The sequence below is a fragment of the Lepidochelys olivacea genome (assembly GCF_965140295.1).
Source record: "Lepidochelys olivacea isolate rLepOli2 genome assembly, chromosome: 7".
NCBI lineage: Eukaryota > Metazoa > Chordata > Testudines > Cheloniidae > Lepidochelys > Lepidochelys olivacea.
In genome coordinates, this window is record NC_140417.1 from 54,055,487 (window position 1) to 54,071,285 (window position 15,799).

General features: G+C 50.5%; 1 protein-coding gene across 1 annotated transcript in view; it reads right to left on the minus strand.

The window, feature by feature from the left end:
• Positions 1 to 15,799, minus strand: part of SYNPO2L (synaptopodin 2 like) — a gene marked incomplete at both ends in the record, with an annotated part of 62,099 nt that overhangs the window by 16,010 nt on the left and 30,290 nt on the right. Inside the window, 2 exons of the mRNA XM_084635221.1 lie at positions 8,882 to 9,516; positions 14,974 to 15,125. Of these exons, the coding sequence (XP_084491347.1) occupies positions 8,882 to 9,516; positions 14,974 to 15,125 (787 nt within the window). The remainder of the gene's footprint in view (positions 1 to 8,881; positions 9,517 to 14,973; positions 15,126 to 15,799) is intronic.

The window sequence follows — 15,799 nt, forward strand, 5'->3', positions numbered from 1 at the left end:
TTAGGAGAATAAGCTATACACTTGTATTACTGATGTAAACATATTAAGTGGAAGCCATTAAGGGTGCGGCAGAATCAATGAAAACCTGTGAATGGGTCTGTTTACCTGCAAGCCTTCTTGTGTACCTGTCTTCCAGCTACTAGGTAATGAAGAATGAGGTTTTACAGTGACATGTGACCATGTCACATTGTAGTGGGATGGCTGTCGCACTGCTGGAGAACAGGGGTTAAAAGCAGCCAAGCTAGGGTGATTGGGGAAGCAGCCACAGCTCTGGCCAGCTCAATCAGGGCCCATCTGGCCCTTTTACGAGGGCTGGGGGCAGGAGCTGGAGGAGTCCCACCCTAGCCCTGGAGTGGGAAGGGCTAGCTGCCTGGGAGCAAGGTACCTGAAGCGAAGCAGTGCTGGGGAAGGGCAAAGGGAGCTGGGGAGCTCCAGCCTGGTAAACCCCCAGGCTGCAGGCCTTGTTAAAGGCCCAAAAAGGTACTGGGGCTACAGAGGGGCAACCCAGGGAGAGGCAAAGGCAGTCTGCCCCAGTGAGCAGGGGCTAGATGATGACCCTCAGTAACCACTGAGGCAAGATGGGCTTAGAGGATTGGGGGTTCCCCTGGAGGGGAGACCTAGAGAGTGGGGGTACTGCTGGGGCAGAATCCCAAGGTAAAGGGGCACGGGGGTCTGGGAGGAACACGGGGCCAGCGGCAGGCAAGACACTGGCCTGCAGAGGGTGCTCCATATGCTGGAAAAGAGCTAATTCCCAGATGACTAGCAGGAGGTGCCATGCCAGTGAGTCTTGACCTTGCTTTGCTACACACATGATACTGGAATCCATCTTAAACCTGGTGCTTTTCCATTTAGAAGGAGGGATGGGGACCCAGAGAGACAAAAGATTCCTGCCTTGGGCCAAAGCTCTAAAAGGGGGTAGAACAGAACAAAGGGGGCTGCAGTCATGAGAGAACCCCTAGTTACCACCTGAGCTGGAACTAACAAGGACTGTACCAGGGAAAAGGATTTGGCCCAGTCTAAGAAGGAGTCTAGTCTGTGAAAGAAGCTTATTGGAACATCTGAGGGTGAGATTTACCTGTATTCAGTTTCTTAAATGTATTAGGCTTAGACTTGCATGTTTTGTTTTATTTTGCTTGGTAACTTACTTTGTTCCGTCTGTTATTACTTGAAACCACTTAAATCCTACTTTTGTTTATTAATTAACCCAAAGTAAGTGATTAATACCTGGGGGAGCAAAGAGCTGTGCAGATCTCTCTCAGTGTTATAGAGGGTAGACAATTTATGAGTTTACCCTCTACAAGCTTTAAACAGAGTAAAATGGATTTCTTTGGGGTTTGGATCCCATTGGGAGCTGGGTGTCTGGCTGCTGGAGACAGGAGTAGTTGCTGAGCTTTTTTCAGTTAAGGCTGCAGCTTTGGGGGCGTGGTTCAGACCCTGGGTCTGTGTTGCAGCAGGCTAGTGTGTCTGGCTCAACAAGGCAGGGTTCTGGAATCCCAAGCTGACAAAGTAAATGGGCTCAGAGGTAGTTTCAGCACATCAGGTGACAGTCTCAAGGGGGTCTCTGTGACCGAACTGTCACAGCTTGATTCTCCACTGCCCTACAGCTAGATGTCAAGTCCTCCACTGATGTTAATGGGTGAAACTCCATTTGCTCCTTCTGCTGTGGTTTACACCTGTGCTGAGTGAGTGTAGAACAATACCACCTCTGAAAATGGTTGTACATTTTACATCCACTTTGCACAGGTGTAAAAGTAACCACAAGGTGCAATGCAACAGTGAATCAGACCAATGAACGTATATGTTGGATAAATACCAACTAGATGGAAATTACAAGAGTCTGGATTAGAAATTGGATGACAAGCAGACAGCAAAGATTACTCATTTAAGACCTCCAAGTGGGGCATCACATGGGTGAGTATTGGATCTCTATTTAATAGTGTCCTCAATGGTCTAGAGGAAGTTTTTAAATTCAACAGTGATCAAATTTGCTAACCCTACCAAAGTTGGAGGGGTAGTAAACGTGGGGGTTGGAGTGGTGAATTGACCTGGAGTGGTTTGCATGCAATGAGATGAGTGGAGTGGCCAAGGATGTAAAGGGTTATGCATGCTCTGGGGAAAGGAAATAAACAGCACATCTACAAATCTGAGTCTGTGAAAGCCCAGGACAGATAGGAGATAGCAACCTTAATATAAGCCCTTCACAGTACAACACTCTTACAGAATATGCCAGTGTTATTCTTCCACTTGTGGATAAGGATTCTTCTAGTCCCCTGTTCTTGGACAGCGGTTTCACCTGGTCATTTAGGAAATCCATGGTATGCCCACATCTTGAATACCATGTGTAGATGTGATCACCCCATCTCAAAAAAGATATATTGGAAAAGAGCAACAAAAAGGATTAGGTGTATGGAATGGCTTCCGTGTGAGGAGAGATTAATAAGACTGGGACTTCTCAGCTTGGAAAAAAGACAGCTAAGGGGAGATATGATTCAGGTATATAAAATCATAACTGGTGTAGAGAAAGTAGATGAGGAAATATTGTTTACTATTTCTCATAACAAAAGAACTAGGGGTCACCAAATGAAACTAATAGGCAGCAGGTTTAAAACAAATAAAGGGAAGTATTTCTTCACACAATGCATAGTCAACCTGTGGAACTCCTTGCCAGAGGATGTTGTGAAGGCCAAGACCATAACAGGGTTCAAAAGAGAACTAGATAAATTCATGGAGGATAGATCCATCAGTGGCATTGGCCAGGATGGGCAGGAATGGTGTCCCTAACCTCTGTTTGCTAGAAGCTGGGAATGAGCAAGAGGGGATGGATCACTTGATGATTACCCGTTCTGTTCATTCCCTCTGGGGCACCTGACATTGGCCACTGTCGGTAGACAGGATACTGGGCTAGATGAAACTTTGGTCTGACCCAGTAGGGCCGTTCTTCTGTTCTTATGAACGTAACGGGGTCACTCTAAATAGCCCTGTTGCAACTATATCTGGAATTCTGTGCATCATTGGGTGTATCTGCAGTTTAAGAATGAGATGGAAAAATTAGGGAGAATACAAAGAAGGGCAACAAAACTGCTACAGCTTCAAAGGAGAGACGAGAGCTGGAGAAGTAGACTCGAAAAGAGAAGATTCAGAAGGGCCTTCATCTCAGTGGAAAAAGGGGATGGGTTATTCACACACTGAAGGTGGCAGGGAAGGGATCCGTGGCCTGAGGCTAACGATGGAAGCACTTTGGAAAGGTAGATAGAGCTCTTCCCTGTAAGAGCAAGTGAGCAGTGGAGCAGACTCCCCCGGAGGTGGCAGCGGCTCATGACCGCCAAGATTCAAGGGCAGGTTAGATGTAGTGTTAGTGGGAATGAGGCAGGGTGATATTCTGCAAAAATCAGGGATTTGATTGGATGATCTAAATGGTCTTTAATGGTCTCATGGCCTATAAATCCAGCACTGTGCTCCCATTACTGACCCACTGAGTCATCCATTCCCTGCGCAGAATCAAGTCCACTTTTTAAAAGCAGCTGGTTTTGACCCACAATCTTGATTCACCCTTCTGGCTCAGGAAACTCTAGAGGGCACCCTCACCATCTCTGTGGGCATGGATCAGGGAGATCCTTCACCAGGAAAGGGCAGGTTGTGTTTGCTCAATCATAGAATCATAGAATATTAGGGTTGGAAGGGACCTCAGGAGGTCATCTAGTCCAACCCCCTGCTCAAAGCAGGACCAATCCCCAATTAAATCATCCCAGCCAGGGCTTTGTCAAGCCTGACCTTAAAAACTTCTAAGGAAGGAGATTCTGCCACCTCCCTAGGTAATGCATTCCAGTGTTTCACCACCCTCCTAGTGAAGAAGTTTTTCCTAATATCCAACCTAAACCTCCCCCACTGCAACTTGAGACCATTACTCCTTGTCCTGTCCTCTTCTACCACTGAGAATAGTCTAGAACCATCCTCTCTGGAACCACCTCTCAGGTAGTTGAAAGCAGCTATCAAATCCTCTCTCATTCTTCTCTTCTGCAGACTAAACAATCCCAGTTCCCTCAGCCTCTCCTCATAAGTCATGTGTTCCAGACCCCTAATCATTTTTGTTGCCCTTCGCTGGACTCTCTCCAATTTATCCACATCCTTCTTGTAGTGTGGGGCCCAAAACTGGACACAGTACTCCAGATGAGGCCTCACCAATGTCGAATAGAGGGGAACGATCACGTCCCTTGATCTGCTCGCTATGCCCCTACTTATACATCCCAAAATGTCATTGGCCTTCTTGGCAACAAGGGCACACTGCTGACTCATATCCAGCTTCTCGTCCACTGTCACCCCTAGGTCCTTTTCCGCAGAACTGCTGCCTAGCCATTCGGTCCCTAGTCTGTAGCTGTGCATTGCGTTCTTCCGTCCTAAGTGCAGGATCCTGCACTTATCCTTATTGAACCTCATCAGATTTCTTTTGGCCCAATCCTCCAATTTGTCTAGGTCCCTCTGTATCCTATCCCTGCCCTCCAGCGTATCAACAACTCCTCCCAGTTTAGTATCATCCACAAATTTGCTGAGAGTGCAATCCACACCATCCTCCAGATCATTTATGAAGATATTGAACAAAACCGGCCCCAGAGGAACCGGCCTTAAGAGGAACTACGGGACTTCTCAATGGGAGGGCAGCTTTAAATTGTGCATAGGCTCTACCAGAGCCAGCAGAGGCTGTGCTGAATCCAGGCCCAAGCACTATAGTAACACCCCTTTCCAAACCAGCACCACATCCCTAGTGCCCCTACAGCTGGGCTCCCATGGCAGCCAACATATCCCAGACTTCAGTCAAAGCCATGAAGTGCAGAATGGGTGTATTTATGAGCAGGAGTTTCTCTAGCTCTCTTCGCCATAGCATGGGAATGCCTTTGCTCCTCTTACCACTCCCCCCCCCCCCACCCGTTTCTTTTCTGTTGTTCCTTCGTTTGTCACTGACCAGACCATTGTGCTATGGCCTGACCAGGGCAGAAAGGTTTGTCTCCACCCTCGCAGGCAGCAGAAAGTTGCAGTCTAGTAAAAGGCCATGTGAACCGCCATGGAGTGCCATCAGCCTGCGAATCGCTACTGGGGACTCTTCCACCAGGGCTCTTGCTGAGAGTAGCCTCGCCCAAAAGGGAGTATACCAGGAAAGGAAAGTACTAGCTCAGCCCACAATGGTGCTAGGAACTCCCCGTCTAGCTAGCAACATCCGTACATCACCTCCAGCCATGGGAGATTATTCTGCCATCAGAAATGCTTTGACTGAAATATGTGGCTTTCCTGGGAGCCTTCTGTGCTGACTCGGTCCTTGGAAATAAGCCCTGATGTAAAGCGATTGCTCATCCAGTTCTAGGACTATCAGGTGGCAGAGAGCAGCTGGACATGCCTTTCTCAGCATTCATCTCATACTTGTACATTATTCAAAGGGGAAAAAATAGCTTCAGCCTAGGGGAGATGGAAATTGCTCTTTTTGCTGCTGTCCTAAGCGGGGGTGAATTCTAAACAGGCTGTGGGACAAACAGAACCAGCCAAGGCCTGGCCTTGCATCATCAATACTGCCAAGCTGGGTCTGATAGCACCTGTGGGACTGAGTCTGCCTTGCGACATGGGGCAGAGCAATAGCTCACTGCCCTGCCATGAGGAAGGAGCTTAGCTTTGGAAGCAGTCTCCAAAGCTCCTTTGGGCAAGGAGAGAGAGTGGTATCCTCTCCGAGAAAGGGAGGAAAACGGGTGTAGCAGTGGCCTTACAACATTGACTCACAGATTCATAGGTCAGAAAGGACCATCGTGAATATCTAATCTGACCTCCTGCATGTCACAGGCCACAGAACCTCACCCACCCACTCCTGTAACAAACCCCATACCTGTGGCTGAGTTACTGAAATCCTCCAATCACAATTTAAAGACATCCAGTTAGAGAATCCACCATTCACTCTAGTTCAAGTGTGGGCACACAATGGCCTGCAGGCCACATCCGGTCCACCAGCCGATTTAATCTGGGCCTTGCCCTGTTCCCGCTCTCCAGCCGAGGAGCGGGCTCGGGGGCTGCTCCGCACACACGTGCCATGGCTCCACGTGGCTCCCAGAAGCAACAGCAGCATGTCCCTTCTCCGGCTTCTATGTGTAGGGGCAGCCAGGGGGCTCCGCGTCGGAGCCAGAGGGAGGACCTGCTGCTTCTGCTTCCGGGAGCTGCTTAAGGGAAGCGCTGCCTGGAGCCTGCACCTCTGAGCCCCTCCCATGTCCCAGCCCTGATCCCCTCCTGCAATCCAAACTCCTCAATCCCAGCCCAGAGCACCCTCCTGCACCCCAAACCCCTCAGCCCCACCCCAGAGCCTGCACCCCCAGATAGAGCTCTCACCCCCCTCCTGCACTCCAGCCCCAATTTCGTGAGCATTCATGGCCCGCCATACAATTTCCATACCCAGATGTGGCCCTCAGGCCAAAAAGTTTGCCCACCCCTGCTCTAGTTCAAACCAGCAGGTGAACCAGGCCCCACGCTGCAGAGGAAGGCAAAAAACTCTAGGGTATCTGCTAGGAGAAAATTCCTTCCCAACCTTAAATATGGCGATCACTTAGACCCTGAGCATGTGGGCAAGACCACCAGCCAGGCACCTGGGAAAGAATTTCTGTGTAGTAACTCAGAGCCTTCCCCTTCTCGTGTCTTATCTCCAGCCATTGGAAGTATTTGCTGATAGCAGGAGGCAAGTCTAGTGATTAGAGCAGGGGACTGGGAGTCGGGACTCCTGGGTTTTATTCCCAATTTGCTGTGTGACCACAGGCAAGTCTTTTAACTTCTCTGTGTATCAGTCTCCCCATTTGTAATATGTCACACTGCCGTAGTGTGCCCACCCCTGAACTAGAGACAGTGGTGGATTCTCTAACTTGACTTCTTTAAATTGTGATTGGAGGATTTCAGATAATATGAATGACCTACCTCACAGTGGGGCTGTAATCTGAATTGATTGTTTGTACAGCTGTTTATGGTCCTTGGATGACAGATACTATTGTACAACATATTGATAGAGCTGCACAGGTCACAACTCTAAAGAAAGGATGGCTCTTGCCCTGTCATCATGTAAGGCATTAAAATACTGCCTGGGTAGCAGGAGGCAGGGAAGATGCCCAAGACTAAGGGAGGTGGGACCCAGCTTTCTCCTTCCCCATAACATCTTGCTACAAGTTCTTGAGAGGAAATGATAGGTGAGGGGAATAGGCAGGGAAAGCTGGCCAAGAATGTAATACAAGGAGTAATGGTCTTAAGCTAACCATGAATAAAGGCAGGTTTATATTCGATATAAGGAAAAAATACCCTCGTGGTAAGAGCAATTAGCAGAGCAGCAATTAAAGGAGATCACAGAGGTGTTACCTATAGAAATGTTCAAAAACATTAAAGGAGGATGGAATAGCTGGCCCAAGAGGATTACATTTGGTTACTTCCAAGATGTCTTCCAGCCCTGATTTCCATGAACCCTAACAACTGCTCAGTTAAATCTACAAAGCAGGTGGAGGCTGAGTGGAAAGACACAGAATTATAGAACCACAGAAGTAAGAGATTCAATGGTCCTGTTAGGTCACTTCGGGTATATCTACACTGCATTGTAAACTCAGCTCTGTGGGACTCAGGCTTGGGGACGTCAAAGCCTGTGTTTGAGCATCCACACTGCATTGTAAACCTGGGTTTACAATTGCTGGACCTGGGTTTCCACAGCCATGCTAATGTGTCCACACTGCACTGCACAGACCTTCTGGCTAGGGTCTGCAGCTTGAGCTGTGTCCACACCGTAAACCAACAGGGCTTTGGTCCAAGTCACAGTAGAACTCCGACTCTGACCCAGCAGAGTCCTCGATCCCGGTTCCTGAGTGCTTGGTGACTTGATTCACACTGATTTGTTGTGGACGGAAGGGGGCTTGGGCTCAAATATGAGTCAGAGTCAGGCTTTAGTGTGCAGTGTAGACATACTCCTCTAGTCCATCATCCAGAGGCCAGTGTAGGATTGTTCCCTAGAGTGTATTCTCTGGTGTTTTGTCCCAGTTTAAATATCTTAAGTGAGGGGGCTCCCACCACAGGGCATTGTCAGAGTTGACTGAGATATTTTCCCCCCTCGCTTCGCCTCACTGGCATGCCCATGCATGAAAAGCAATCTCCTCTACTGGAGCTAGCTGGCTAGCGCCACATGCAGACCCACCCACGCCTGCTGATGCAAACAAGGCTGCAGCAAAATCACCTTCCAAAGGGGGAGGAAAGTGGACAGGCCCCCTTGATTTTGACAGGGTGGGAGGACCAGCCCTAAGGAGATGTAAGCCATTGGTAACAATATTTTGGGATGGCTCTGAGTGGAGACTGTCTCCATTTTCTGTTCTCAAACTGTCTCACAGCAATTCTCCTTCACCATGAGGGCTGGGTGTGACCCCTTTGGAGTCCATCCATATTGCTCCTTTGCTTGGACACAGCGGTGGCTATAGAGTGAACGGGGTTGCTTTGTCCCCAGGTGCTGTCCCCAGCCTAGGCAGTGAGAGACCAGGCTTAGGACTCTCACCCGAGTCACTTTTCTGGAGCGCAGGTGTTACCAGCACACTCTCGAACCCAGACAGTTCCAGTACCTGCCATCTCCCTCCTGTTCTCAACAGAAATCAGGGTGGGGATGAGTGGAGTCCTGCCACTTTTTGTGCTTGAATTCTAGACTCCCAACATATTCCCTGAGCGCCTGCCAGAAGAGACCCTGAATGACCTAAGCCACCAGCTCAGATCCCTGCAGGGCTGGCCTGGCCCTGCCTCCATCCACGTGAGAGAAGCTGGGTGAAGGCCCTTTCAGCCTGGGAAGGGGAGTTAGCACAGGCAGGTTACAGCGGGGGTGTAGATAGGTGTGTCTGGGGGCACTTACTGGCTTGTTTGGCTTTCTCTGCATAGGTGGTGGTTAAATCTTCATCGACTGGGTATTCTACTGGCCCCACCATGGGGATGAGGTGGCGCTCAGCTCGGATGGTCTTGGTGGCATGGGGCAGGAGCATGGCCTCTGGGGAGAGCTCCCTGCTCTCTGCTTGGGGTGGCTGCAGCAGCACCTCACTCTCCGAGAAAGAGGTGTCCATGCGGCTGCCAGGCTGCTGCACGATGTCTTTCTTGGCCACGCCATTCATGTTCTCTCCGGCCTGTGCTGCTGCCTCCGGGGTGCTGTCATAGCCACTCAGCTCGGACAGGGACACCTCGTCCTGTGGCTCGCCTGGCTTGTTGTTGGAGCCCCCAGGTGGAGAGCGAGGGCTCTTCTTGCGGGCCCGCCGGTGCTTCTCCTGGGCAATGTTGTCGGCGTCGCTGTCCGTCTCGCCGTAGTACGCCTCACTGTCGGGGGGCGAGGTCAGGCTCTCCAGCTGCTGCTGCCGCCTGCGCTGCAGCTCCAGTGGGGTGGTAGCCGGGGGACCAGCTGGCTCTGGGCTGACTGGGGATGGTGGGGAGAGCACTTGCAGCTGCCCAGGGGAAAGCGAGTGCAGGGGCCGTGTGCCAGACCGGTCTCTGCCAGCCGCCCTGTGAAGAAAAGGAGGAGTGACTCAGTGAATTTCAGTCTGTGGACGAATTCCTAGGATGCAGGGGGTTTGGCCCTCAGCATAGGGGAGGGACAGGGTCCGTAAGTGTCTCGCCTATCCGGATGATACAGGCCAAATTCAAACCCCCCGTTTGCAGGTGCGACTCGGATGGCTATATCAGGGCCAATTCATCACTGACATTTCTCTGCTTCCTAGCTTGGCTGTGCTGGAAAGGGTGTTGGCTGTAACTGCGACACAGGAATAGCAAGTTGCACCCCGTCTTTCCCTCCCCCAGACCTTGGGAGCTGCTATGCTTCTCAAAAGGCATATTGTCTCTGTTAGGATATAGATATTCAGGCCTGTCTGCAAAGGCCTGTACTTTAAGAATTTAAGTGTATTCTTATCACTTGGCTAATTCTAAAGGTATAAAAGAAAGAATCAAAATCACTGTCTGCTGGTGTAAGGGCCTTCTCTTACTGTGACAGTTTGAGGCCCTGTGCTTAGGCTAAGGCCTTTGGCTAAGCAGCAGAGGCAGCCATAAGCTGGGAAGCGACAGGTCACATCCTCACATTCCAAACTAGTCACATTGAAATCAGGTGCTATTGGGCTGTTAGGCATTATCAGGACAGGATTGTATTCCTATCTCCTCCAGAGAAAGGGAAGTGCCTAGAAGATGTAAAAGGAAACTTAGTTTGATAGCATCCTGTCTGGCAAGAACTCACTTATCAATACTGGGATGTGAAATCCTCACTTCTGTATTGTTTTGTCATTATAGTTCCCACTTTGCTATTGTTTGTCTGTATAATCTCTGTCTGGTTCTGTGATTGTTCCTGTCTGCTGTATAATTAATTTTGCTGGGTGTAAATTAATTCAGGTGGTGGGATATAATTGGTTACATAATCATGTTACAATATGTTAGGATTGGTTAGTTAAATTTCAGGAAAATGACTGGTTAAGGTATAGCAAAGCAGAACTCAAGTTTTACTATATAGCCTGCAGTCAGTCAGGAAGTGAGTGGGTGGGTGCGGGTGGGGGAGATGGGAATGGGGGTGAGGAAATTGGAATCATGTTTTGCTAAGGGCAGGAATGGGAATAAGGACACAGGTGTAAGGCTCTGTGGTGTCAGAGCTGGGAAGGGGGACACTAAGGAAGGAAACTGGAATGCTTGCTGGAAGTTCACCCCAATAAACATCGAATTGTTTGCACCTTTGGACTTCGGGTATTGTTGCTCTCTGTTTATGCGAGAAGGACCAGGGAAGGAAGCGGGTGAAGGAATAAGCCCCCTAACAGTCTCCAGGCCCCACAGCAGGGGAAAGGCACCTTCTCCTCCTGTGACCATCCCAGTTTGGCTGGTGAGAGCTGTAACTGAGCCCTGTACTCTGGTGTCTGACTGTATATCCCATGGGCTCAGTCCTGAGGGTTCTGGCCATGCAAAAATCAGTGGTACTTTTACTTGCAAAAGACTGAGTCAGGACTCCATGATTTGGCCCCTTGGGTTCTCCCTGGGGCTGAATTCTGCCGTTCTTATTACCCAGAACCTGCTGTGTCAGAACTCCCCCGAGGCTGTGTCTACACTTACAGCGGCACGCACAGTACAGGCACTACACATGTAGCTACGCCCTGCAGCAGAAGCCAGGCTGTATCCACACTTGCTGCTATGGTGCATAGCTACATGCCACACTGCAAGGCTCTGGCAGCAGGGAGGTAGCGGGATGCTACACTGCTAAAAATAGCAGCATTAGATGTGGGAGGCCCAGCTTGGGCAAGTGGAGAGCCACGTAGGGTACATCTCCAGGGTTCAGGCGTGTAGGGCATTCTACTCACATAAACCGTGCCTCACTGTCTCCACTGCTGTGTATACCTGTGCTAGCTCGGTGTGCAGAGTCCGTACGCTACACGCCACTGTACGTGCAGCTGCGCCTTCAGTCAGGTACGTCCTGAGTCAGGACTTGGCAGTTTGGCACGTGGTCTGGGAAAAGGTGGTTCAGAAGCAGTTATGCTTCATCTTTCAAACCAATAAAAGCTTGAGAAAGAAAAGCTCATATGGCATCAAGGGAAACTTTCACTGTGAGCCCTAAGGGAGGCGGGGACTGGGCGTATGCTTGTACTGCAAGTGGTCAGAGCAGGCAGGTCTCTTTTAAATGTAAGGGTTCATGAAGGATAATTTGTTGCTTGGCTGTATAGTGTAAAAAAAAAAAAATTGGAATGACAGGCAACTACGTCCTTGTTTTCAAAAGGGTTTGGAGTACTTAGGAGCCAAAATCCCATTGAAAGTCAATTGGATTTAGGCTCCTAAGTGCCTAAATCCCTTTGAAGATGAGTCTTAGGCTTCTCAGTCAATTAACTGTTGCAATGCTGAGTGCAGCAACACCTACATACCATTAAAAATCTGGGTCTTAGGTGCTTTTGACAATTGTACCACTTGGCTTCCTCTCAATGACCGCGAAGGGGATAAAATGTGAGAGCAGTGTGCAAGGGGGCTGTGACAGTGTTCCATTTGGGCTATCGGGAAGGGAAGAAGTGGTAGCACCAAGTATTGTTATACAGTCTAATTAGGTCAGAGCAGTAGCACCATAGAGCTAACCTTCTACACTTTCCACAGTGTGCATCCGATGAAGTGAGCTGGAGCTCACGAAAGCTTATGCTCAAATAAATTGGTTAGTCTCTAAGGTGCCACAAGTACTGCTTTTCTTTTTGCGAATACAGACTAACACGGCTGTTACTCTGAAACCCGTCCAGGAACTCTGGCGCTCTCAGGGCCTGCAGCACCCCCATGATGCACTCTAGTGCCATCTGGCTAACTCACAAGGTAATTCCCATTGCCACAACTGCTTACCTTTGGGGGGGCACCATGCGTGCAAATCATGCAAGAGAGAGCTCTGAATGAAAATGTGAACTGCTGAGGGTGCAGGGCAGTCTTGGAATTTGGTTCTGTTGGAAATGGTCTAGTTCGAGGCTTCTCAAACATTGCAACGGTGTGGGCCACATGCACATCTTGACCGAGGGATGTCTCATTCACACACTCCTTCCCACTGCTGGTTATTAGGATGACCTCTGCTCTCACTCATAGCTGTGCAGGCCACCATCCCCTCCCTCACATGGCCTCCCAGACCAACTCTTTCAGCATCCCTGAATCCCTAAAATAAAAAGATGCCTGTCTCACTCCCTTCCTTCCCCCTGCTGCTTTTTTTGAAAATAACCGAGCATTACTCCTTGCTGTGGGAATCCGAGCTAGGAACAGTACTCTGGAGTCCTGGCTGTTAGGCCCCATCTCTCACTCGCACTCACTGGAATCAGCACGCTGACTCTCCCATTGGGAAGGAAACGAAGGCTGTGCTGCATGGGAACATGCATCTCTGCTCCCTGAGCCATATTTAACAGGCAGCAGCATTTGGCAAGCCCCATTGAAGAGTAAGGCCAGCTAGTTATGTTATCCCAAAGCCATCTAATGCTGGCCTCTGGACAGCTGATTCACACCCCCAGTGCGGAGACTGCCTGTGTCACTTTGCTAATTCAAAGTGTGTTGATTTTTGTCCCAGTGGAATTTGTCCCAGCACCTGCTGCCTGCAGGCGGTCTCCAGTGTGGTGACATAAGGCCAGTGCTATTCTAGACACCTTCCACAGGCCTCTCTTGTCACACTTAAGCACTGGTAAGAGCCCAGAACCACAGGTGACCACAGCAGAATGTCTCAGTGCCCTGGCTCACTCCCGCTAGACCAGGAGTAGGCAAACTTTTTGGCCTGAAGGCCACATCTGGGTGGGGAAATCGTATGCAGGGCCATGAATGTAGGACTGGGGCAGGAGGTTGGGGTGCGGGAAGGGGGTGTGGTGTGCAGGAAAGGGCTCAGGGCAAAGGGTTGGGGTGTAGGAGGGGGCTCAGGACAGGGTATTGGGGGGCAGGAGGTGTGCAGCAGGAAGTTAGGGGGCTCAGGGCAGGGGTTTGGGGTACAGGAGGGGTTTGGGTTGGGTGCTCTGGCCCAGCGCTGCTTACCACGAGCAGCTCCGGGGTGGCAGCGGGGCTAAGGCAGGATCCCTCCCTGCCCTGGCCCTACACTGCTCCCAGAAGTTGCCAGCATGTCTGGCAGTTGCTCCTGGGGGAGGGGTGGGGCAGGTGGCTCTGCTGCACACTGCCCTCACCTGTGGGTACCACCCCAAAGCTCCCATTGGCCACGGTTCCCCACTCCCGGCCAATGGGAGCTGTGGGGGACAGTGCCTGCAGGAGAGGGCAGCACACAGAGCTCTCCCCTAGGGGTTGTAGGGATGTGGTGCTGGCCACTTGCGGGAGGGGCACGGGGCCAGGGCAGGCAGGGAGCCTGCCTTAGCCCCGCTGCGTCATGGGACTGGCAATCCCCTGGGCTGTATTGAAAGCCCTGACAGGCTAGATCTGGCCCGTGAACCATAGTTTGCCCTCCCCTGCACTAGATGGAGACCTGGTACTGATTCCTTGTGGGTGGGGTCATCCTGCCCTTTTCTTCCCTGCGTCAGCACAGCCACCCTCAGGCCCCACTCTGCAGAGACCATCAGCCAGTGTGTTTCTTTATCGCTGTGGAAGGGACATTCACTAGTGCTTTGTCCAGTCTTGGGTACAATAGGGGTGAATTCTGCACTCTCATGGAGAGGGAGGAGATGGGACTTCCCAGGGCTTTTCTATCTCTAACCTACAGGATTTACTCTTGACCTGGATTGGACCCTAATCCAGCAAACCCTAAAGCACTTGTTTAACTTCTCAGGAATAGTCCCACTGAAGCCTACTCATGTGCTTGAAGTTAGTCCCCTGCTTCAGTGCTTTGCTGGATCAGGACATTAGCCAGCTGGACCTCTTGCAGGCCAGAGGGGGGAACATGTCTGGATGTATGCTTCTGACTTATCTATGCCCCTGTTTCCATCCCATTATTGGCCTTACTATGGAATGCTGTCATTAATACACCATGCCATGTTTCCTTTAATGTAACTGGCCCCTGTGTAATCAAACCCAGTTGTACAGAATACTCGTTTATCCAAAGTAAAGCAATGTCACTAATGTTACTTATGACTGTGATGAACTGTCTGGTTTGAAACACTGCCTGCTGCAGAATGGAGTCATAATTGCTCATCTATGAGTCATATTCCCTACATTGCTAACATTGATTCCCTTAGCTAAAGCAATAGGAGCAGGAGGACCTAAGTTCTGTTCCCCACTATTGCCATACAATCTAATGGGCCGTGGAGTATGGCATAGAGACAACCAGGAAGCCCTAAGAGGCCATACACTTGTTGAATGCAAAGTCCTCCAGAGGCCTGTTTTTCTGACTTGTTTTCATGCCCCAGTGTACTAGGACAAGGCTGCCCTGCCTTGTGTTAGCTAAAGTGATACCCGCATCCAGCTGCATGACAGCTGCTGTGCAGAATGAAGCTGCGCTGCAGGGGGGCTGTATCCCTGCAGTTTGCTCCCTGCCTGGAGCCCGCACTTGGCTGTTACCGTTTCACACAGATGTGGAGCGTGTCGCTGGAGGAGTCGATGATGTGCATGGCGCTGGCGTGGGAAAGGCCAGTGCATGGCTTCCCGTTGATGGACACCAGTTCGTCGTTTTCCCACAGGCCCCCCCGGCAGGCTTTGCTTCTCTTGCGGATCTGGAAGAGGGAAAGCAGAGGGAGGCGGGGAGGGAGGGAAGGAAGTAGACTGTCTAACTCAATTGACTTTCAGCAACTGACTTATTCATTGCTCTGCAAACTGTCCCCAGATAAGCCACATGAGGGCAGGGGGTGCTGCTCACTCAGAGCAAAGCACCAGGGGCTACTAGGAGGGCCATGGAGTCCAATCCTAGCTGACCCATAAGACCTCAGTCAATCCTCATAAATCTCAGTGCCCGTGAAGGGGTCCTTCCGATCTGCTAGGCACAGAGCTGAGCTCTTCATTAGCCAGATTCCAGTCTCTTAGTGTGAATTAACACCTGGACGCTCCTCTTCCTGCCTCTCATTGCCCACCCCTCCCCCTGGTTTCGAAGGGTGTCTGTGCTTGCAGGGTGGGAGCAGGGGCACTTTCACAATTAGCCGTTAATCCAGCTGTGTCTCAGCTTCCCTGGCTGGGGTGGCTGAAGCCATCTCTCCAGTGGTCTTGCAAATAGAACGTGCACTGTGCATAAGTGGCTTTTCCTTTTCTCACCTCTAGACCCTTGGGATAGGGCCAGAATAAATGACACCTGCGTTGTAGGGAAGCGTTTTTCAAATGTGGCTGCATGCGGCCACCAGAGGCCTTTCTTGCTGCCACAGCCTACTGGGTAGTGATGGGGGGGGGGGGAAGCAGT